Source organism: Blastomyces dermatitidis (assembly GCF_000003525.1).
Source record: "Blastomyces dermatitidis ER-3 genomic scaffold supercont1.5, whole genome shotgun sequence".
Taxonomy (NCBI): Eukaryota; Fungi; Ascomycota; class Eurotiomycetes; order Onygenales; family Ajellomycetaceae; genus Blastomyces; species Blastomyces dermatitidis.
Genome location: NW_025544778.1, coordinates 450,056 through 473,948, shown reverse-complemented (window position 1 = coordinate 473,948; position 23,893 = coordinate 450,056). Strand labels below are relative to the sequence as shown.

At 30.2% G+C, this 23,893-nt stretch overlaps 1 protein-coding gene across 1 annotated transcript; it reads left to right on the top strand.

Moving 5' to 3' along the window:
- Window positions 1–643: 643 nt before the first annotated feature.
- BDCG_17009 (uncharacterized protein) lies at window positions 644–856 on the top strand (the record flags this gene model as incomplete). Its single annotated transcript, XM_045426177.1, has 1 exon — window positions 644–856. One exon carries the CDS (start codon window positions 644–646, stop codon window positions 854–856), a length of 213 nt encoding a protein of 70 aa, XP_045280990.1.
- Between the last annotated feature and the right edge of the window lie 23,037 nt (window positions 857–23,893).

The window sequence follows — 23,893 nt, the reverse complement described above, 5'->3', positions numbered from 1 at the left end:
TGCTTCAGTTAAAGTAAGATTCTCTTCAATCAGTGATTAATCTCTGTGATGCTTTTAACAGCAGTGCTGACTGATTTCTTCTTAAGATCAGTTATTCTGAGATGTTTTTTCATCTCAGAGATTCACACTTTCATCTTCTTTTACAGATGAGTAAGAGGAATCTTCTCAGTCTTGATAAAATTCATCAATACTTGAAGCTCTGAGACTCTCACTCTGTACTACTTAAGTATCTAAACTTCTTATCAGAATCAACACAATATCTTTCTATGAGATAATACTTATAGAGAGATAGAAGTCATTGTTACAGATACAACAGAAATAACAGAAGTAAGAGAAGAAATAAATATATAAAATTCTTCTCTTCTTCAGCTGCTTGATGCAGTGCAGATAAGTAGCAGTACTGACTAGAGACTGCACTGAAGCCTTCTCACAGAGAGAAGATGAAGAAACTGCAGGATTCTGTGAACTCAACTCAGCAGCATTCTGAGCAGGGCTTGAGCATGCCATGAAAGAGGAACTATGAATTGAGCTTCTCAGAGTCACTGTTCTCAGAACCAAGCTCTCTCTGAGTTCCTCTTCAAATGACCACACAGGGTCATACACCACTGTATTGGCCGGGAGGGGGGGCAGTGTCACAACAGTGATGAGAGAAGCAGGGGATGAACCAGACACAGATGAACTGACTGGCAGAAGAGATGACACCTCACTGCAAGGCACAGTGACTATCACTGCAGCTGCAAAAGAAGCAGGAGAAGATGTGACAATGAGAGTGATACTCTCACAGCTCATTGACATCACTGCTTTCACCTTCAATCTGGCTTTCTTAGTAGTCATGAAGGCTGCCGCCGCATCATGAAGATGTTTGTTACTCACTAGAAAACATCAGAATAAGCTCTTGATTGTTCTTTAAGAACAATACTCTCATGCACTCACTGTTGTGATTGAGAGAGAGAAAAGAAAAATGTTTCATAGAGAAGAGAATCTTTTCAAAAAATCCTGTCACTACTGTTAGCTTTATCTCTAAAACACACCACTTTTGCAGAGAATTTCATATATAGAATAAAATATATTGAGAGATCTGCAAGTCACTTATTAACTATGTTTTTCACATTTCAAATCAATATATAAGAAACTCACTTATCACACATTTGATTTGAATAATAATGAAAAAAGAAAGATCTACACAGTCAGCAGAAAAACTCATCTATTTCTTTGTATTACATACAGCACATATACTGTTAATCAGTTAATAACTGTTGCTATATAATAAAGATAATTTCTAATTCAGTAATCTTGAGAGTATAGAGACTATACTCTTAAAGAAGAGAGTATTATCACACTCTCAGCTATGCTAAAATCTCATTATAATTTCATACAGCTCATCACTTTCATGCAGATAATTTCATCCTGTCTGAACTAGTTTTCAATCACTTTATAACATCATTTAAATATATCATAGAAAGATCTGATTAATAAATATAAAAATCTCACTTCTATATAAGATCAGCAGATTACTCTTTCTTAACAATGAGACACTGCTGAGATATCACTTCAGTTATTCTTACTTATAAAATGAGAGAAGAGTATCTGCTTATTATCTATATAGAATAGCTAGATGCTGACTTCTCATTAAAGAAGTCAGTGATTTGTTTTACTTCTACTGAAATATACACAAGAGTTACTATGTGTCTCATACAATCTTCTTAGTATACTAAGTATCATATCTGTGATATTCTCACAATAACTCTGTAGCTTACAAGCTCACTATTTAAGCAAGATAGTCAAGCTCACTTATACAGCTTCTCAAACAACTATCTCTACATGTCACCGCTGACTAGTCACCGCTTCGGTTCTGTCACGTTACAATATATCAGATCTTAAAATGAAATTATGACTTGAAAAAAATGAGAAAGTGATCTCATTTAATCTCATTTAGTCTCATTCTTAGCATAAAGTTACTATTTTTAGACATTTTAAGGTTTTTTTTAGACTATTTTTAATTTTTTAAAAAGTAACACTTTTTGATAATACTCAAATGAGATTTAAAGCTATTTAAATCAATAAAAATAATTTAAATTAAGAAGTGAAAATCATGATCTTATTTAAAAAATGTGATAAGAGTAGATAGTAAGTTTCACTGAAACAGTATGAAACTACTATCTAATATTAGAACTATGTAATAAGATCTGTTAAATTGACAATGAGACTATTAAAAATTCTGATTCTGATTTCAAACATAGTCACACGATCAGTCTATAGCTGATTCATAATCAATTAAATGAATAGATAAATTCATATAGAATATAAAGAGATATTTTACAGAATTTTAAAATATATCAAGATAAAAATATTTAATAATTGATTTTAAATTGATTTTAAATTGATTCTGAATTGATTCTGAATTGATTATAGTAATAAAAATAGATTTAATCTATATATTTAAGTAATTAATAATTGATTGAAAATCAGTTGATAATCAATTCAGTATAAATTATATAAATACTTACTTTATTATTAAATTCAAGAATAATTTTAGTATTAAATTGATTTTGAATTAATTTTAAATTGATTTTAAATTGATTCTGAATTGATTATAGTAATAAAAATAGATTTAATCTATATATTTAAGTAATTAATAATTGATTGAAAATCAGTTGATAATCAATTCAGTTTTATTATTAAATTCAAGAATAATTTCAGTATTAAATTGATTTTGAATTGATTTTGAATTGATTCTGAATTAATTGTTAATTAATTATAGTAATAAAATAAATTCAATCTGTATATTTAAGTAATTAATAATTGATTGAAAATCAATTAATAGTTAATTCAGTGTAAATTATATAAATACTTACTTTATTATTAAATTCAAGAATAATTTCAGTATTAAATTGATTTTAAATTGATTTTGAATTGATTGTAGAATTGATGATAAATAATTAAGTGATTTCAAATTACAAGAAAAGATGTATTAATGTAACATAACAGAACTGAAGCAGTGACTAGTCAGTGATGATATATAGAGATAGTTGTTTAAAAAGCTGTATAAGTGAGCTTGACTATCTTACTTGAATAGTAAGCTCATAGACTACAGAGTTATTGTAAGAATATCACAGATATGATACTTAATATACTAAGAAGATTGTATAAGACACACAGTAACTCTTATGTATATTTCAGTTAGAGTAAAAATGAATTACTGACTTCTTTAATAAGAAGTCAGTATCTAGCTATTCTATATAGATAATGAGTAAATACTCTTCTCTCATTTCATAAGTAAGAATAGCTGAAGTGATATCTCAGCAGTGTCTCATTGTCAAGAAAGAGTAATCTGCTGACTTTGTATAGAAGTAGAGTTCTTATATTCATCAATTGAATCTTTCTATGATATATCTGAATGATATCATAGAGCAGTTGAAAACTGGTTTGAATGAGATGAAATCATCTGTATAAAAGTGATGAGCTGTATGAAACTGCAATGAGATCTTGATATGACTGAGAGTGTGATAATACTCTCTTCTTTAAGAGCATAGTCTCTATATTCTCAAGATTATTGAATTAGAAATTATCTTTGTTGTATAGTAACAGTTATCAACTGATTAACAGTATATATACTGTATATAATATAAAGAAATAGATGAGTTTTTCTGCTAACTGTGTAGATCTTTCTTTTTTCATCATTATTCAAATTAAACATGTGATAAGTGAGTTTTTTATATATTGATTTAAAATGTGGAAAATATAGTTAATAAGTGACTTACAGATCTCTCAATATATTTCATTCTATATATGAAATTCTCTGTAAAAGTGATGTATTTTAGAGACAAAGCTAACAGTAGTAACAGAATTTTTTGAAAAGATTCTCTCTCTCTGTGAAACATTTTTCTTCCCTCTTTCTCAATTGTAATAGTAAGTGTATAAGAGTATCATTCTTGAAGAATAATCAAGAGCTTATTCTGATGTTTTCTAGTAAGTAATAAACATTTTCATGATGCAGTGATGACCTCTGTGACTGTCAAGAAAGCCAGGTTAAAGACAGAGACAGTAGTGTCAATGAGCTGTGAGAGCACTGCTTTCATTATCACATCTTCTTCTTCTTCTGCTTCTTTTACAGCTGTGATGATAGTCACTGTGCCTTGTAGTGAGATGTCATCTCTTCTGTTAGTTGATTCATCTGTGTCTATTCTGTCTCTCACTCTCTCTGCTGCTGTTGTGACACTGCCCTCTCTTTGTAAACAGTTTTTGTATTCTGGGCTGGAATTTTCTGATTTTGCATATCTGAAATTGATGAATGTACAATAGTTAACTTTACAGACATAGAAAAAACTCTGAGAACTAAAGTTCTCAGATAGATGTCATAGTCTCTGACTGTATACATCTATAATTGAAGAATAATAATAATAATAATAACACTGCTCTCTCTCTCAGTCAATACAGTGACATATGACTCTGTGTAATCATTCAGAGAGAAACTCAGAAAGAGCTTGATTCTAAGAACAGTGACTTCAAGAAGCTCAATCTGTAGTTTCTCTTCTACAGTATGTCTGAGCTCTGCTCAGAATACTGCTGAGTTGAGTCTGCAGAGTTCTGCAGTTTCTTCATCTTCTCTCTGTGAGAAGACTTCAGTGCAGCCTCTGATCAGTACTGTCATCTGTCTGTACTGTGTTAAGTAACTGAAGAAGAGAAGAATCTTATACACTTATCTCTTCTCTCACTCTTGTTATTTTTATTATATCTGTAACAATGACTTCTATCTCTCTGTAAGTATTACTTCACAGAAAGATGTTATATCAGCTCTGATAAGAAGTCTAGATACTTAAGTAGTACAGAGTGAGAGTCTTGAAGCTTTAAGTATTGATAAATTCTGTTAAGACTGAAGAGATTCTTCTTACTTATCTGTAGAAGAAGATGAAAGTGTGAATCTCTGAGATGAAAAAATATCTCAGAATGACTGATCTTAAGAAGAGATCAGCTGATATTACTGTTGAAAGTATCACAGAGATTAATCACTGATTAAAGAGAATTTCACTTTAACTGAAGCAGATAACTGAGATGCTTTATAAGTTAATAAATTAATATTTTATACATTTCTTATACTCTTCTGCAGTGTCACAGTACTAACTTCTCAGCAGATAAAGATGCTGATACTGAAGACTTTAACAGTGAAGAATGAGTTTGATAAGAGTGTGATTATTAGTGAGTAGACTCTGAGATTCTCTCTTTTTACTTTTTCAGTGAGCTGCAGTCTCATTAGATTAGCAGTAGTCTGTAGATTAATTAATATTAATGTTTTTATTAATTTTAAATATCTCTTTCTTTTTCTTATTAACTGCTTCAGAAATTTTACACTTGTATAGTCTCATTAAACTTCTAAAAAATTCTTTGAGAGAAAATAGAAGAAGAGTGCTATAGAGTCTACAAGATACTGACTTATTACTATAAGATCATCTCTAAAAAACTCTTTGAGAAAAATGAGAAGTCTTAAGCAGTATTTCTTACTCAATATCTCTGATGTGTAACAGAGTAATCTCTACTAGCTGTTTTATAGATTGTAATCTCTTTCTCAGCATTTTTCAAATACTTAAGTGATTCTTATGAATTCTCTGATAATAAATAATCTTCTCATTTAATAAGATATTGAAGCTTGCTGTAATATGTTTACTTATTCAATATTTTCTTCATAAGATATTCAGTATCACTCTCAATCTTGATACTATTCAGCTGAGATAGCTTCACTCTGAGATGTTACTTATAGAGCTTTAAATAGAAAATGTGAAAAACAGAATGAATTGATTTCAATTCTGTGAGTAATTTCAACTTATATATCTACTTACTCATCATTCTTGTTATCAGAAAAGATTCTAGTCACTGCTTACTAAGCTTCTTATATAATCTCATTATCTTGATATTCTTTGCTGAAAGTAGTACTTGATCTTCTATTAAGAACTTCATTAAAAGATGTTTTCAATTATAGTATTTCATCTACTGCTTCTAAGCACAGTGAATACTTTTCACTGTCTTCTCATAAATTTTATTCAAAAGTTTCAATCTTGCTTTTACTTCTGATACTGAGAAATACTCTATTCTCTGTATCTATCTGATATTCTAACTGTCTATTTCTCTCTTTGAAATGTTATTCACAATGTTACTAAGTAATGAAGAATTATATTTATAATAAGCATAGAAAGAAGATATCTTTAAGGTTGCATTCTTTACATTGTTATATATAAATTCAGTGATCAGAAGATATTTGAGTCAATCATTCTGATAATATAAATAGAATACTTAAAGATGCTGTTCTAGTATCTGATTCTGATATTCAGTCTGACTATTAATCTGCAGATGAAATGTGATACTGAGAAAACATTTTATTATAAGATGATAGTAAAAAGCTGATCAGTATTTGCTGATGAAGAGAGATTCTTAATCTCTTATCAATGATTTTAAAGCACTGTGATCATAAATAATGATATCTAAAAACAGGTCAGTCAATTCAGAGACTTTAATCTTTTTATAAGTAGAGATATATCTGATTATCTTTGTGAAGTAGTCAATAATGATTAAAATTGAGTCATATTCTTTGACTCTTGTCAACTTCAGTAGATCAACTATGAAATTCATTGATAGATTCTATCATGAGCTCTTTGAAACAGGCAGTGATACTAACTTGCTGTATTACTTATATTATAAGATCTTTATTCTTTAACAGATATTATAAGTCTTAACATACTCTTTGATATCTGTTTAAAACTTATTTTAAGTGTATTTATGTTTTAGAAGCTTCTCAGTCTTCTCTAATCTGAAGTGCTCTGTATGAGAATCATTATAATGAATTCTTAATAACTTCTGATACACTGCTCTGCTATAAGAGATGAAGACTGAATTATTCAGTAGTAGAAGTTCATATTCTTCTAGTTATCAGTAACTTGATTTCTTAGTGATATCACTCTGCTCAGAGTCTGTCTCTTTCAAGTTTAAACTGAATTCTTTCTTCTTTAACTTCTGAATTCAAGCTGCAGTAGAGATGTCTCTCTTCTGTAACTTATCAATGAATTTCAAAAGTAGTTAGATTGAAAGATTGTAGACTGTTTCATTCTTTATCAATTCAATAATTGTAAGATGTAATATAAGAAGCTCATGATCTTCAGTATCAGTTCTCTGTGAGAATCTGAGTTCTCTTTCATCTTCTATACTAAGTCACACAGCTGTCTCTTCAGTGCTGTTTCTGAGCTTTAGAGAATCTCAACTCTCTGCAGTCAGCTTCTTCTGCAGTGATGACAGAGATTCTTTTATAGAATTCTTCTCTGCATTTGTAAGAATAAGTGCTCGCAGGCGATTATTCGGGTGTTTGCAGCTTGGTGTGATATGTACTGTTAACTACTAGAAGTGTTCACAGTAGAAAGATAAATGTAGAGATCAAATGTATAATAGCATTCAAGCTGAGTTGTGAATAGTATTTACAAACTCCAGTCTATATAGTTGTATGTAGTCAAGAGCTGCTAGCTCTATTGATTACATGAGAGATAGAAATAGAGATAAAGAATTCATGAGAAGTGAGATTTCTTATATATTCTTCTCTCTCTAAGGCTTTGTCTGTGAAGTCTTTCACTGAGTAACTTCATAGTCAGCTCAGCACTGCAGTAATACTTACTAAAAACCCTTCATATCTATAAAAAACCTCAGTGAGGAAAAATCTCTTATTACTATAAAGAGAAAAGAGTCTATCACTCAGTTTCTTATTTCATAAGATTCTTTATAATCTACAGATTCTTCTCTGACTATTACACAGATTCATCTCACATCTTTCATACAGAAGAGTTTCAGTTAACTCTCAATCATTTTCATGAGATTCTTGTGTAATCATTATACAGATTCATCTTACAGATGAATTACTCTCTGTGAGATTATTCTTATTAAAGAGAAACATTCATGAGTTGATCTTTCATTCATTCTTACAAATTATTACTCTTTGACACTGTAGAATTGTGAGGAATTTTTCATTCTTTCATTAACTCTGTAGAATTGTAGAATCAAGATATCTGCAGTCTGCAATTACTCTTTATAGTTATATAGAAAGATTCAGGTCTGTAATTCATAATCACTCTTATTTACTAGAGTGATCTGACTGTTCTATAAAATCACTCACAGTGTAAGCAAATCTCTCTAGAGTAGTATAAATATTTCAGATCTGTCTGTGAAATCTTATCTTCTTTTCTCTTTTTCTGTAACAGCTTTTATCTCTATAAACTGTAAGTATCTTCATTCATCTGTGAAGTGTTTTCACTCAGATGATAGAGAGAGAGTGTTTCTAACAATATTTATATATTGATTCAAGAACTTCTCAAGAATAAAAATTTTTTAATTTTAATATCTTTATAAACAATGTCTGACTACTGCTGAGCTTCTTATAAGCATCTCTGTGACTTCTCTGATTACTTTTTATCAGCTGATGAAGCAGAGGCACTGCTGCTTATAACTGTGTCTTTATCTCTCTCAGCTCTGTCACTGCATCTGATCTTCAGATCAGTGACTCATCTCATCTCTCTCTCAGATCAGTTTCTGACTTTAAGCAGTGCAGTTCTTCTCTTTACTGTAAGTCTTCTCATAAGTAATTTCTTACAGATTCTAGCTGACAGTTCTTGCAAAGCTTTCAGTGTTGTCAGTGTCTTCTATGATTCTGTGAGTCTATGATTACTCTCTCTCTGTTCACACAATCTCTGATCAGATATATGTGAATATGTCTAGATTCTCTATCAATGATTCTCACACTGCAGCGCATTTTCACAATCTCATTATCAATGAGAGATGAGTTCTCAGATACTCATAAAATCTGAGTAATTAAGACAATATGAATATCATGAATTCATAATAAGAGTTGATCTGAACAGATAAGCTCTCTCTCTACATTCTCATTATTTTCAGACTGAATACTTCAGCATAACTGAGAGAGTGAACACAGCTTCATAAGAGATATCTGATCACACATGTAGATGACCAGTCTTCAAGACTCTGCTATAACTGTATATACTCTGATGTTCAGCTCTTCTGAAGTCTGTGCATTTCTGATAGTCTTTATGTCAAATGCAATAATTGTCTGTACTACAGATATGATACTCTCTGCTTCTTTAAAGAGAAAAATTAATAGTTGTAGAAAGATTGAGTGTTACAGATATTAATAATATAAGTGTGAATTTTCTTTATTTTTTCTTTATTAATCTCTAAATTGCATTCATAATCCTGTTTATTTTCTTATTTTTTAACTTTAATGAGAATATGTTTTCTTCTTTCCTTATATATGCTGCAGACTGTTCATCTCAGTAGAAACTCATTATCTTATAAACTAGAATTTATAAATGACAGTGTTAATGTCTTTATTATAATCAGATTCTTAGTGAAGACTGTATTATTCTGACTTATCAGAATTCACAGTATAAAAGTCATGTCTCAGCTTCTATAGATATCTTATCTATCTGAATGATTCTTAAGTGAACTTATTTATCTTATCAGAATACTCTTATCACTGAACCTTGAATCAGAGCTTGTAATCTTACTTCTCTGAGTCAATAATTTCTTTAATCTGATATTCTCTTTCACTCTCTAGTGCTTTATAAATAGAGTGATGAGTCACAGAGTTCTCTTCTGAGAATTTCTTATATTCACAGAGTAAAGAGACATGAAAAACATTGTACATCTGCAACTCAGATAATAGTTTCAATCTGTAGAACTGTGAGCTAACTTTCTTCACAATCTTACAAGACTCTGTCTACAAGAGATTCAGCTTCTTACTAGATCTCTGTGTAATGATATTTTCTAAACTTAGTCAGACTCTATCATCTTTCTTGAAACTCTTTATAATATACTTGAAGTCATAGTATCTCTTCTGATACTCTTGAGTCTTTCTCAAGAATTTGCAGGCTTTCTTCTAAATCTTCTGAATTCTCTCAGCTTGTTTACAGATATTATCACACTCTATAGTGTACTCTTACAGATCTATCAAGATCATCTGTGAATAAGTCTCAGTGAGTATCTTAAAGAGAGTTTTATCTGTGCTGACATGCTTTGAGTTGTTGTATATAAACTTTATAAGTGATAATTAATACACTCAGTCATTCTGATTATAATTGACAAAGTATCACAGATACTATTTCAATATACTCATCAGATGTTCTATCTAATCATCTGTCTGTTAATGAAAAGCTGTGCTTAGATCTCATAAGATCTTTAGTATAGTTATCAGATCAGATCAGAACTCTTCTATAAAGATTAATTCTCTGTCTGAGACAATATTCACAGACAACTCATGCAATCAGATCATATTATAGATGAAGATATAAGTTAAATTCTTTAACTTCAAGTTCTTGTAAGTGAGTATAAAGTATGTCATCTTAATGAAGTGATTCACTATCATCAGCACACTGTCAAAACAGACATTATATATATTCTTACTTTCAGAAAGACTCACAAGAGTATTCATTTCTAGCTGTTCTTAAGATTTCTGTGAGATGAGTAGAGAAGTAAGTTCTTTATATGATCTGAACTATACTACTCATGAACTCTGATAAATAGTATAAGAATTCACTATCTTCTTCACAAGTTCTTGCATCTTCAGTCAGAAGTATTTTCTTGTAAGTAACTTATAAGTTCTAGTATCTATAAAATGACCTGCTAGAGAAGAGTCATGATGTCTTTTAATGAGTTCTATATATAGAAACTTATTTATAAGTATATAAATCTAACTCTCTCTTTATAAGAGATTATTTAAGTCTCTTCAATTCTTTATTTCTGCAGGATTGATTTCTGCTGTGAGCAGTTTCTGAATATACTGAGTATATTCATTCTTCAGTTGCAGTTCAGACAATCTGAATAGAAGATCTTATAAAGACTTATACTCTGTTTCTTCTTATATCAGGTCTTTTATAATGCTTCTTAAAATCTGTAAATTCTTCAGATTATAGATACTCTCTTCAAGAATTCTTACAGAGATTCTCAGAGTGTTAACTCTCAGTGTTATAAAAAGTAGTTGTGCAGACTTCTTCTCTCTCTCTTCTCTCTTCTCTTATAAGAGATTGAGAGACTCTTCAGTCAATCTCTTCACAACACTCAGTTTAAGCATTCTATGAAGCTTTTCTGCCTTCTCTAGTCTCTCTGTATCTATCATTCTAGTCTTCTTAATATAGTCTGATCTGTGAGAGAATCTGTCTGCTGAGTTCTTAGTTTTCTTGATATATTCTATCTTGAATCAGAACTCACTCAGTCTCTGAGCTCAGTAAATCTGTTATTATAAGAGTTTCTTGATTGAAGTAAACTGTTATAAGCTATTATAATCAGTTCTAACAGTAATCACTGTTACAAGACTCTCAAAGTAGTGATATTAGTAATGAAAGAATTTCACTATTATAAGAAGCTTCTAATTATGAATGTTATAGTTGATCTCTGTGAGTTGCATCTTCTGTGAGAAAAAGATCACTGAAACTCAGTTCTCATTTAACTGTAGTTGTAAGACTATTTCTGAAATTATAAAGAAGAAGACATCTGTCTTTAATCTGATTAAGAGTAAGAAATCAAAGTGAAACAGTATTACTGTGTCTGTAAATATCTGTTTTAATCTTGTAAAGACTCTGTGAGCTTCTGAGATAAGAAAGTTCTTACAGTTCTTTCTTCTCAACAATCTTTTTATTCTCTATTTATAAGATAACTTCTTCTTATTTTCATTCTTCAGCATGTCTGTAAGAGTCAAGAAGATTCTCATGAATACAAAGATAAATTATCTATAGAAATTCACAAAGCTCAGAAAGATCTGAATCTCATGAATACTAGTTGACTTTAGTCATAATAGAATAGTCTTAACTTATAAAGATTTCATCTGAATATCATCTGCAGTGATTACATATTCTAGAAAATTAATTCAGTAAGTACTGAAGTTGCACTTTATAAGCTTAATATACAGTTCTGTCTTATCTAAGACCTTCAACACACTTTACACATGCTCAGTGTGTTCTTTCTTCTTTGTAAAGTACACTATCACATTATTCAGATATATTATTACAAAGATATTCAGATATATATGAAGTGTTTTATTGATAAAAGACTGAAATACTGTGAGAGTATTAGTCAGATCAAAAGACATCACTAGATATTTAAATAATCTCAGTGCAGTTCTAAAGACAGTCTTTTATTCATTCTCAGACTATATTCACAGCTGTGTATATATATTGATCACATTCAGTTGTGTGAATATGACAGCTTCTGTAAGACAGTTAATTACATTCTTAATCAGAGACAGAGAGTAGCAGCTCTTTATTATCTTGAAGTTCAGATTATGATAGTCTACATACAATCTGAGACCTTCATTCTTCTTCTTTATAAATATCACAGAGGCTCTCATGAAGATCTGTGAAGATTGAATAAAGTTATTCTTTAAATTCTTCTTCACATAGGTCTGCAAGACCTCTGTCTCATGATGAAAGAGCTTATAGATTGATTCTTAGAAGAGTTTCTACTCTTCTATCAAATCTATTATCAGATTCTTCTCATAGTGAGAAGAAAGCTCAGCTGTCTTAGCTGAGCTGAACATCTCTGTGAGATCTTAATATTTCTCTAGTATCTGAAGCTCAGTTTTCATAATTGCAAGATTCTCAGACACTTGCAAAGTTATTACATAGATGAGCTTGTCTTCTCTAATTAACTCTACAGTATTAACTGCTTCTATCTTCATGAGTGAGTCTGTCAACACTGATCAGAAGTATAAACCTGACTCACAGACAGCTATGTGTGAATTGTGTCTTTAAAATTATACAAGTCTTAAATACATATCATCTGTGATGTTCATGATAATCACAGTTTCTGTAAATCTTCTTCAGATTTCAGAGAGATCTTGTAATTCAAAGATGATTCTTATAAGTCTCTCAGCTCTCAGATCTGAGTTCTCATATTCTGCTTATTATAAGAGCAGGTTCTCAGTCTTCATCTTTCAGCTTATTCACTTCATAAGTTTTAGAGACATCACAGTGATCTGAGATTCTGAGTTCATTAATACTTTTCATACTTGCAGAGCAGTAGTACTGCAGTGTGATCTCTCTTCATAAGCAAGTATTTTCATTGAAGAAGTAACAGATTCAGGTGTCAGCTTCAAGACTCTTAAGAAGACTGTTACTGACTCTGTTCATAACTTCTTAAATTTCTATTTTGATTTGTTCAGACAGTTTATGTGAAGATGTTCTGATTTAGAATAGATGAAGTAGAGTCTCTTTTTCTTAATCTCTCTGTTATATACTCTATTTATAAAAGCTTGTGAAGCTCTCTCTTTCTACTCAGCAGTCAGATATAAATCTCTCTGTGTCTTATTATCTTTTTCTGACAAATCTGTTCTCTGTTGTTCTGGCCCTTGTAGAGTCAGTCAATAATCTGCTCTTTATAAGTCTGTGACTCTTACAGTGATCTGTAAGTGATGAATGAGAGTCATCAGTTTCTTCAGAGTTAAGAACTTAGAGTCTTACTCAATGAGCTTGTTCTGCATGTCTTTATTCAGCTTCTTTATAAATATTATTATTCAGGTCTTGTTTCAGAGCTCTGTTTTCACAGATCTCAATTTATATTACAATTTCATGAAGTACTGTGAGTAGTCTTCATCAGATTTCTCATCTCTTTTTCTAATATTAATAATCACAGCTCAGATATTCTCTGTTTAGCTCACAGAGTTCTTCAACTTATTCTTTAGATAGATCTTAAGAACAGATCATTGAAATCTCTTATAATCATTCTCTAGATAATTCAGTCAGTTCTTAGCTTCAGTGTAATAGAGATCTGTTATTATATAGATGACAGCTTCTTCATCTTTCATGTCACACAGCTAAGCTTATGAGTCAATTTCAAATGCAAACTTATAAAAGCTTTTATAGATTGTAATTCAATAGATGATCTTAAGTGATTATAACTTGAGAAAGTTTCTTTTCAGTTCACAGATATCTCTGAAGATTATGTCTAGAGACTCAGTTCAAGAGTGTTTGCAGACAGTAAGCATTTCTTATAGAAAAATAGCTTAATTCTGTAAAAGATACTCAAGAATGTTCTTCACTGAGATTGATTCATTCATGAATTTGAAGAGTTTCTCTGTCACAGATGTAGAGAATAATGTCTTATAAGTGATTGATAAGTTCTCTGAAACTTCTTTTATAAGAGTTATTCATGATTCAGATGACTGCTTCTGAGTGTCTGCAGTAGAGTTTACAGAAATTGAAGCATGCAAGTTTCTAGTTCTTTCAGTTATAATGAGTGATTGCTGACTGACTGAGCTTGAAATGTAAGAATAAGTGCTTATAGGTGATTATTCAGGTGTTTGCAGCTTGATGTGATATGTACTGTTAACTACTAGAAGTGTTCACAGTAGAAAGATAAATGTAGAGATCAAATATATAATAGTATTCAAGCTGAGTTACAAATAGTATTCGCGAACTTCAGTCTATATAGTTGTGTATAGCCAAGGGCCGCTAGCCCTATTGATTACATAAGAGATAGAAATAGAGGTAAAGAATCCGCGAGAAGCGGGATTTCTTACAGCATTAACAATATTATAATCAGACTGTCTAGACAGTGTGTTAATGAGATTAAGCTGATCTGAATAATATCAGATATAGAAATCATACTCTGAAAGCAGCTTCACTTATCTGACTTAATATTCTATCAAGCTCTTTATTATCAAGAAGTAACACAGATTTGCATAATCAGTGAGAACTTACACTGAGTACTTACTACTCTGAAGATAATGTTATCAGATTTTAAAGAATTTAACAATTGCTAACATCTTCTAATCATGAGTATTATATCTTCTCTGTATGAGTAATAACTTCTTGAAGAAGAAGATCACTGATCTTCATTCACAGTGTCTTATAGACTCTGTGAAAAAGCCTTCTTTTACAGATAATTCATTGTCTATTTCTTCAGAGATAATTATTCTCTGATTCTTTTAATGTTGAAAGATCTCTGATATCAACTGTGAAAAGATTTCACAGACTTTATTCTCAGATGTATCAGTCTCACACTGACTGAGTAAGTTGAAGTTAAAATGATTCAGTATTATTAGACTGACCATGTGACCGTGTCTGAGATCAGGATCAAACTTTACAGTTATCATATTGCCTAAAAGCATTACTTCTGATCATGATTTGTGTTCATCACATTGATCCCAAATCACATTATTTCAAATATTAAAGATCTCAGATTCACTTTTCAAATAAAAATCTAGTTCTGAATAAAGAATATGTTTGAATTCTTAGTCACATTTTCATTCTGATCTCATTATTGAGAATGGCATTAAATGAGATCATGAAATCACTTCTCACTTACATAATATCATAACATAGTGCTCATTTGTTGAAAATTCAATAGAGAGTGTTATCAAATATCATTACTTTTCTGAATACAGATTATAATTCATATAATTTTAATTATGAAAAAAACATAAAATATAAAAAAAAATAAAAAACAAAAAACAAAACAAACACAAGAAAAAATCACATTAAAAAAAAAAAAAAAGAAAAGAAAAAGAAAAAAACAAAAAATAAAAACAAAAAAAATCAAGATCACAGAGTCACAGCACTCTCAAAATACTCACTTCTCAGAGTCTTCACAATGTTCATTATCAACTGTGTATCTCTCACAGTGAGAGTAACACAGCCGCAATGAGTCATTGCCTTAATATCATCTAACAAATAATCAGTATATATCTGTATAAATGTGAATAATTAGAAAATATACACTCAAAAAGTGTGGCCAGAGTGAACTCTGCTGCCACTTGAATGGCATCAAGGACAGAACACTGGAATCAATGATTTCTCTCATTGATTTCACAGACAAGGCATGCGAAGATGGCCTTGAGAAATATAAGATTTCTCAACTTCTGGTAAAAACAGATCTCACAGAGAGACTCTATTTTCATAATATCAGAGACTGAGCATTATCAAAAAGCATTACTTTCATGCAATGCATATACACTTACTGTGGTGATTCACCCTCTGCACACATGACTGAGAGTTGTGACTTTCTCACACCACACAGCTCTCTCTGAGATGCTGCTGTTAGTTTGCAACTCACACAGTCTCTCAGTCCAGTACATGCTGCATGTATGCAGCCCTGCATACTGGGGCTGTGTTGGTCATTATAGCCTGGCATGGTACTTGCTTTTCACAAGCCATGTTTTGTTTGAGGGGGGGAGGGAAGACGCGACTGTTGTTTTATTGAGAGAGAGATGAATAATTAGTATTATTGAATTATTTTGATTCATCTGCATTTAAAATTTGATTAGTTTATACTCTTCAATTTGAGAGTTTCTATGAGTGTTTTAATAGTTTTCATACCAGCTTGGACTTAGTGATAAGTTGAAGAAGAAGAGAAAAGAGAGAAGAAAGAAATGAGAATAACTTATCTTTATAATATGAAAACAGAGAATTACTGCAATCATTCTCTCTAGTAACAAAGATCTGTTTTCTGCATGTATCTCTGATATAGATTATATGATAAATGCATACAAAGAATATCAATAGTGCATGCATTGAATGAAGATAATGTTGCTATATAACACTGTAGCTGTTTCTATACATCTCTGAAAGCTGTTAATAGTTTCTTTATCTCTTTATGTTTGATAAGTCAATAATATATTTTGATGCACTTCTTCTTTCATCATCATCATTATCATCATCATTATTACTATTATCATCATCATCATCATCATCATCATTATCATCATTATTATCACTATCATCATCATCATCATCATCATCATCATCATTATTATATTATTGCCTGCCTTCACCTTCTCTCAATGCTTATTAAAATCAATCATGTCATCTCTCTTCAAATATTCTGCAGTTCTGTGAACCATCAAGGCGCGTGAGCACTGTCACAGATTGAAGAGAGAGGAGAAGAAGATGTTCAAGTGTAAGAAGACAGATCATAAGACATGTTATAATGCCTTGAAGAGACTCTATAAGAAAGCAGAATAATAACAATTTTAAGTAATACTTCTGATAGATTTAGACTGAACTAAGTATAGGAATAATGCAGATGGCACTGCCTGTGAGAGATTGGAAAAGAAGACAGTGAAGAGCCTTATGCAGCAGTGATGAGATCAGAAGAAGTTCTGAGAATGATTTGAGACCAAGATGAAGAGAGAGAGGAAAAAGAAGAGTGTTACTGTAAATAAGCAGTGACAGAAGAAGATTGAGAAGATATTGAAGTGAGAGACAAAGAAGTCAAAACTGGTAAGTTTTTATTAAGAGATAATGATTTTTGATAACACTTCTGTTCTCTAATTGATTAGCAGAAGCTGGCAGAGAAGAAGGGAATTGAGGCCTTGTTCAGGTCTTGAATGCGCTCCATGATTCAGAACATTGAGAAGACAGCCCTGCTCTCTGAGCATGTCAATCTGCTTATCACTGAAGTGGAACCCGAGGCAGCAGACCAGGAAATGTGGGATTTTGAGACACAGGTTGACCTGGCTGAGAGGAAGCAGTGAGAACCCTTCTCTGAGAAGACAGTGAAGAGAGATTTTGAGATGATTATCATCTCAGATGAGAAGAAGGAGAAGAAGAAGAAGAAGAAGAAGAAGAAGAATGAGAAGTGAATTATGAAGAATGATAAGAAGAATGAGAAAGAGAAGAAGTAGATTTTTTTCTTTTTATATTAGTTAGTTATAAGTTTAAGTTTTTAATTATTAATAATTAAAATTGATTTTAAGTTTTCAAAAATTATTGTATAAGTTGTAATCAAGTCAGGAATGATATATATATATATATATATTTAACTATCATGATTCACAAATTACTATAATGTATAAGTATCAACATTTTTTCAACATTAATATTCACAATATTAATATATTTTTAATGATATTATCTGATAATGTAATTTAGTAATACTCTCTTTCACAATATTAATATATTTCAAGAAATATGACAGAGATTAATCAAGATTGTTTATTTACTTTTATACATCAATGATATTCAATCTGAGTTAGTACTAAAATTATAACTAAGCTAAGAAACAAGATTATTTTCTCTTATATTAATTCTTCTTACACACATCAGTGATCAGTTATTGAAAATAAATTGTCATCTTTCTTAAATTATTATCATGTCTTCTGAATTCACTTCTTTCACTTCTTTTACTTCTATTGAAGATTCATAAACTCTTCAAGAAATCACTGTGAATCACAAAGTCTACATTGTTTACAATTCAATACAGAATACTCTCTTTCAATTATGATGAATAATCACTTCATTCTTCACATCTGATTTCAGGCCATGAAATTTATGGAAAACTCAACACAAATATTGAGATGAACTATGAAATAATTATCAACAGATTGCATTGCAGATTACTGAAGAGTCATCTCTTTACTGCAATCACTGCAACTTCATTCAGAAACATTTATCATAAACTGATCATGACTCTGAAGGAATTTCTTAATATCTGAAGTCATCAGAATGCAGATAATAAAAGAAAAATAATCAGAAAATTACTACTGAGCTGATAAGTTGCTCTACCAGGTAATGATTTTTAATAATACTAACTTTCTAATTTGAAGGAAATCATGTGAAAATGACTCTGTATCAGTACTCTGATTTCATAACTCTCATCTGATAACTTCTGTGAATAATTACTTTGCATGTGTATATCTCTGAATCTTTCTCTTCAATCAATTGAAAACCCTGAATTCTGAACACTTCTTCAAATGCTTAATTCAAATCTTCATATTTCACATTGATTCTGTCTTCAGTTCAACCTTGAGACACACTACAAAGTCAATATGCAACATCTAGAATCAGAGTTGAAGAATCATTGAAGAGTGTCTCTCACAGTGAATGCATGAACTAGTACAAACAATCTTGCATTTATAAGAGTTACATGTTATTACATTGATGAGAACTGAACTTATTAAGAGACATTAATTGGATTTGAATCATTGATCAGTAGTCATACTGAGAATTATATAACAGAGGTATTAATGACTGTGATTAAAAATGACTATTAAGATATTAGTCCCAGTCTTCTTACAATTATAACTGATAATACTGCGAATAACTACACTATGATGAAGAGCTTGAAGCAAAAATTGACTTTGCATTTCTGAAATGATAAACAAGGTCATATTCTCTGCATTACTCATGTGGTTCAACTTGTGATGCAAACACTGATAAAGAATCTTAATATCAAGACAAAGAATAATGAGATGACTGATTCTTGAGATGAGAATGAGATGAAAGTGATTACTCAAGTAACTTTTACATTCACTTTACAAAAGATAATGTTTTTTAATAACACTTTTTAATATTGCTTTTTGATAACACTTTTTGATAATGCTACTGTTAATTTTGAATAGATTGACTAATAATTTAAATATCATAGATTCAAAACATTGCTAATATGATTTGTATCTCTTCTAAACAACAATAATAATTCCATGATATTCAATAAACAAACAAATCAGTCACATCACTGAATATGATACAGAATGTTAGAACACAGTGAAGTTTAATATATAAGATGACTGTTTGAGCTCTTCAATTGTGTCAGGTGATTGATCATTGAATGCAACACTCTGATTGAAAAAAGATTCAGATATTGAAACTTTCTGATATGAAGTAGACTCAGTTGAAATATGTGATTGATTTACTGTTTCAGTTTTATAAGATAATAAAGACAGTTTCAATCACTCATACACCAATACTGCAGTCAGTCTGATGAGTGTATAATAGTTTATTTACTCATCTTGAGAAGCAGTTGAATCACTCAAAAAGAAATTCAGTCTGAGATGATGCTATAGTGCAGGCTATTGTTACTGCAAGGGATAAACTGGCATATTACTACAGTAAAATGAAACAATCTTTTGCAGAGTACTATGCTGTAGCAGCTCTACTAGATCTCTCTTATCAAGTTAACATCTACACTTCTCAAGATTGGACAGAGAAGAAATGAGACTCATATGTTAAATTAGCTCAAGACTACTACAATGCTAACTATCAGAGATTTGAACAAGCAGATGTTCAAGATGTGAAGACAGTGAAATACAATTCCCTAGTAAGTAATGATCTTTGATAACACTTCATATTACATAGAACTATAATACTAACTTTGAAACAGAACTTGCATACATTGATTGCAACTGAAAATCAGGCAAAACTACATGCTTGTAAAACTGAATTTGATCACTATCTTCAAGATGATCTGACAAATTTACACATCAAATTAATTCTAGAGTTATGAAAAATTGTTGAGAGTACATATTCAACTGTTGCACTGATGACATGTGATATTCTGACAATTTCATTGACAGAGATGAGAATGAAGTGAAAGTTTAACTCAAGTCAAGATATTTGTCACTATTGCTGAGGACAATTACAAGGAGAAATAATCAAGAAACTCATGATTATAAAACATGGAATTATCAGACAGTTTAATACCTCTGATCACAGTATATCAGAGAAGTGTAGTTTTCATGAGAAAGTGAAGAATAAACTTGTACAAGAATGTATTTAGTTGTTTCATGAGTGTTATCAATAATCATTACCAAATTCTGATTATATAAGCAATCACTGAATGAACTGAATGAGACTGATTTTGATCTTCAGTCTCAGTCTCATTCTGATTTTGAAAGAATGATTATCTTTCACAGTTTATTCTGGAAAATTACTCTCATTTCACTGTTCTTGAATTAAATCTGGTCATTTTTCACACCATTTCTCTCAGAAATGGTCCATTTTCAGATTTTTTTGAGGCTTGGTCCTGGTGAGACTCACGCCAAGAAATGTATGAGACCAGATCAAATGGGACCAAATGTGAAATTCATGGTCCCGCCGGCCAGTCTAAGTATTATAACATCTGTGAAAGCTTGTTTCAATTCTGCAAATGTCTGTGTAATGTCTTGAGTAAGAGTAAACAGTCTCATTTTTCTGTCTTTCATACTTCTCTTTAACAGATCTGTAAGAGAGACAGTAATCTGTGAATATGTATAGATAAATCATCTGTAGAAATTCATAAATTTTAGAAACATCTGCATTTTATAATACATCTGCAGTGCTGATCAGTTCTCAATGATAAAGACTCAGCTTCTATTCATTGAAATATCATTTATCTTAATAATATAATCTAAGAAATCAATCTTCTGCATGTAGAATAAGCATTTTTCAGTGTTTATATAGAGTTGATACTGTCTCAAGTGACTTAATACTTCTTAAATATGAGTATTATGTTCTTTCTCTGTTTTTGAGAAGATTAAAATATTATTTAGATATACTATACAGAAGATATTAACAAGGCTCTGCAGTATCTCATTTATATAGATCTGAAAGATGGCTGAAGCATTACAAAGATTAAAAGATAAAACAAGATATTTAAAATTGCTATACTTGATATGAAAAGTTATTTTTCAAATATCATCTTTATTAACTCTGATTCTATGATAGATATTCTATATATTAATCTTTGAGAACATCTTTGCTTCAGATAATCAATTGATTATCTTGTTAATTAACAGTAATAAATAGTGATTCTTAACTATCATCTTATTAAGATTTCTGTAGTCTATGTATAGACATAGTCTATCATTCTTCTTAAGTATAAAGAGTATAGATGTCTCTGCTGAACTCTTTGATAAATATATTCAGTTCTTTAATTATGCTTCTTTAAGATATTTGCACAGAATATTCAACTTCTTTATAGATAAGTTATAAAGAGACCTGTACAGTGCTGTTACACTGTCTTCAAGATGAATCTTATATTATATCTTGATATCAGAAAACTTCACTGCTTCTCTTTTTGAAAAGATATTCTTAAAATCTGTAAAGAGATATTATATATGTTCATTTTCAATGATGAATACTACTGCTAATCTTGCAGTAAGAGTGATGACTTCTTCATCTATTCTCAAGTCTTAATTATCTACTATACAGTATATTAACTCAATCTTTTTCTCAAGATTCTTCTGATGAAACTCTTCAGATTTCTCTATTATCATCTCTTCATCAGTGAGATAATATCATCATATCTGAGTGACTCAGTTAATAAGAGAATTGTTTTCTCTTAATTATAAGAGATCTAAAATAATGTTCTTATCTATGATATTAACTGTGTGAAGAAGTAGACTGCTCTTCTTAAAAATTTCTTCTAAGTCTGTGATCACACACTTTGCTTGAATTATGCTAAAATGATGATATTTTATTTCATCTGTAAATTTCACATGATCTGATGAATCTATCTTCTTTCAATTCTTCATCAAAGAAAAGAAATAGAATATAAAGTTAATATCTATCTCAGAGTTAAGTAGATATCTTATTAATATCTTCTCATTCAGAGTATACATTGTAATCATAACATGAACTTAAAGATGTGAGAATTATTAATTCTTCATTTCTTTCTCTTTATTATCTTCTGTGAATATGTTTGTCAGAAGAGAAGTTAACTTTGAGAAGATATCTTCTCAGTTTCTTCTCTTCTTCAGCTTCTTATAATTACTGATATAGTGATTACTAACTCTGCAGTTAAAATAGAGATCTTTATCAAATCTTTTTTAATATTTCTTTACAGTAAGTGAAGAATCAGAATACTTGAAATTTTTCTTTACTTTCTCTGCACTGAAGCTGTTACAGTACTGTTTAGATTCTATTATTAATTACTTAGAAAAGATTTTATTAATCTTTTTCTTAAAGAATTGATTATTTAAATAGATTCAGAAAGTCAGATTGATAAGCTCAGTATAATTAATTAATAAACTCTGATATTATAATATTATTATCTGCATCTTATAAGTCAGCTTCATGAGATAAAGCTATATTTTTAATTGATTTAAATTATCAGTCAGTTTCTCTTAATATTCTTTAAATCTTATATTGAAATTGAAAGAATTCTTATTATCTTATTAATATAATGAGTTGAATTACTATACTGCTGTGAAGCTGTGATTATAGTAATCTTTGATTTGATTCAGTAGAAAGTTCTTAAATTCTTCTTAAGTTATAATAGTATTAATATGCTTAAGCTCTCTTTTCTTGATAACTCAAGTAGTCACAGAGATGTCTTTAAGAAGATTGACAGTATATATTACTTATATCTCATAAGTATTATACTGACTTAGATTAAGGTGAAATTTTCATTTAAGAATACAGATAAAGCTGTGAAATTCAGATAAGATATTTTTCTTATATCTCAGTAAATCTCTGATCTTAATCTCTCTATCTTCATAATAGATGTAGATGTGTAGAGATCATAATAGTGACAGAGTGATTAAAGAGCTCATGTTAAAATGTGCAGTGATTTCAGAAATCTCAGATTTCTGCTGAGATAGAGATGTATACACTCTAGAGAATAATATAGTATTTCTCTCAGAGAGTGAGATTAAGTCAGTCTCAGTACAGATATATAAGATTATATCAGTCTGTTAAAGCTCAACTGATTTAAATATATAATTAAATTAAGTAATTTAAATTGTAATATAATGAAATTAAAGTAATAACTAGTCAGTGATAATATATAGAGATAGTTATTTAAGAAGCTGTATAAGTGAGTTTAACTATCTTACTTAAATAGTGAGCTTATAGACTACAGAATTATTATGAGAATATCACAGATATAGTACTTAGTATACTAAGAAAATTATATGAGACATACAGTAACTCTTATATATATTTCAGTCAGAGTAAAAATAAATCACTGACTTTTTTGATGAAGAGTCAGCATCTAGCTATTCTATATAGATAATAAGTGAATACTCTTCTTTCATTTCATGAGTAAGAATAGCTAGAGTGATATCTCAGCAGTGTCTCATTGTCAAGGAAGAGTAATCTGCTGACCTCATATAGAAGTGGGGTTCTCATATCCATCAATCAGATCTTCCTATGATATA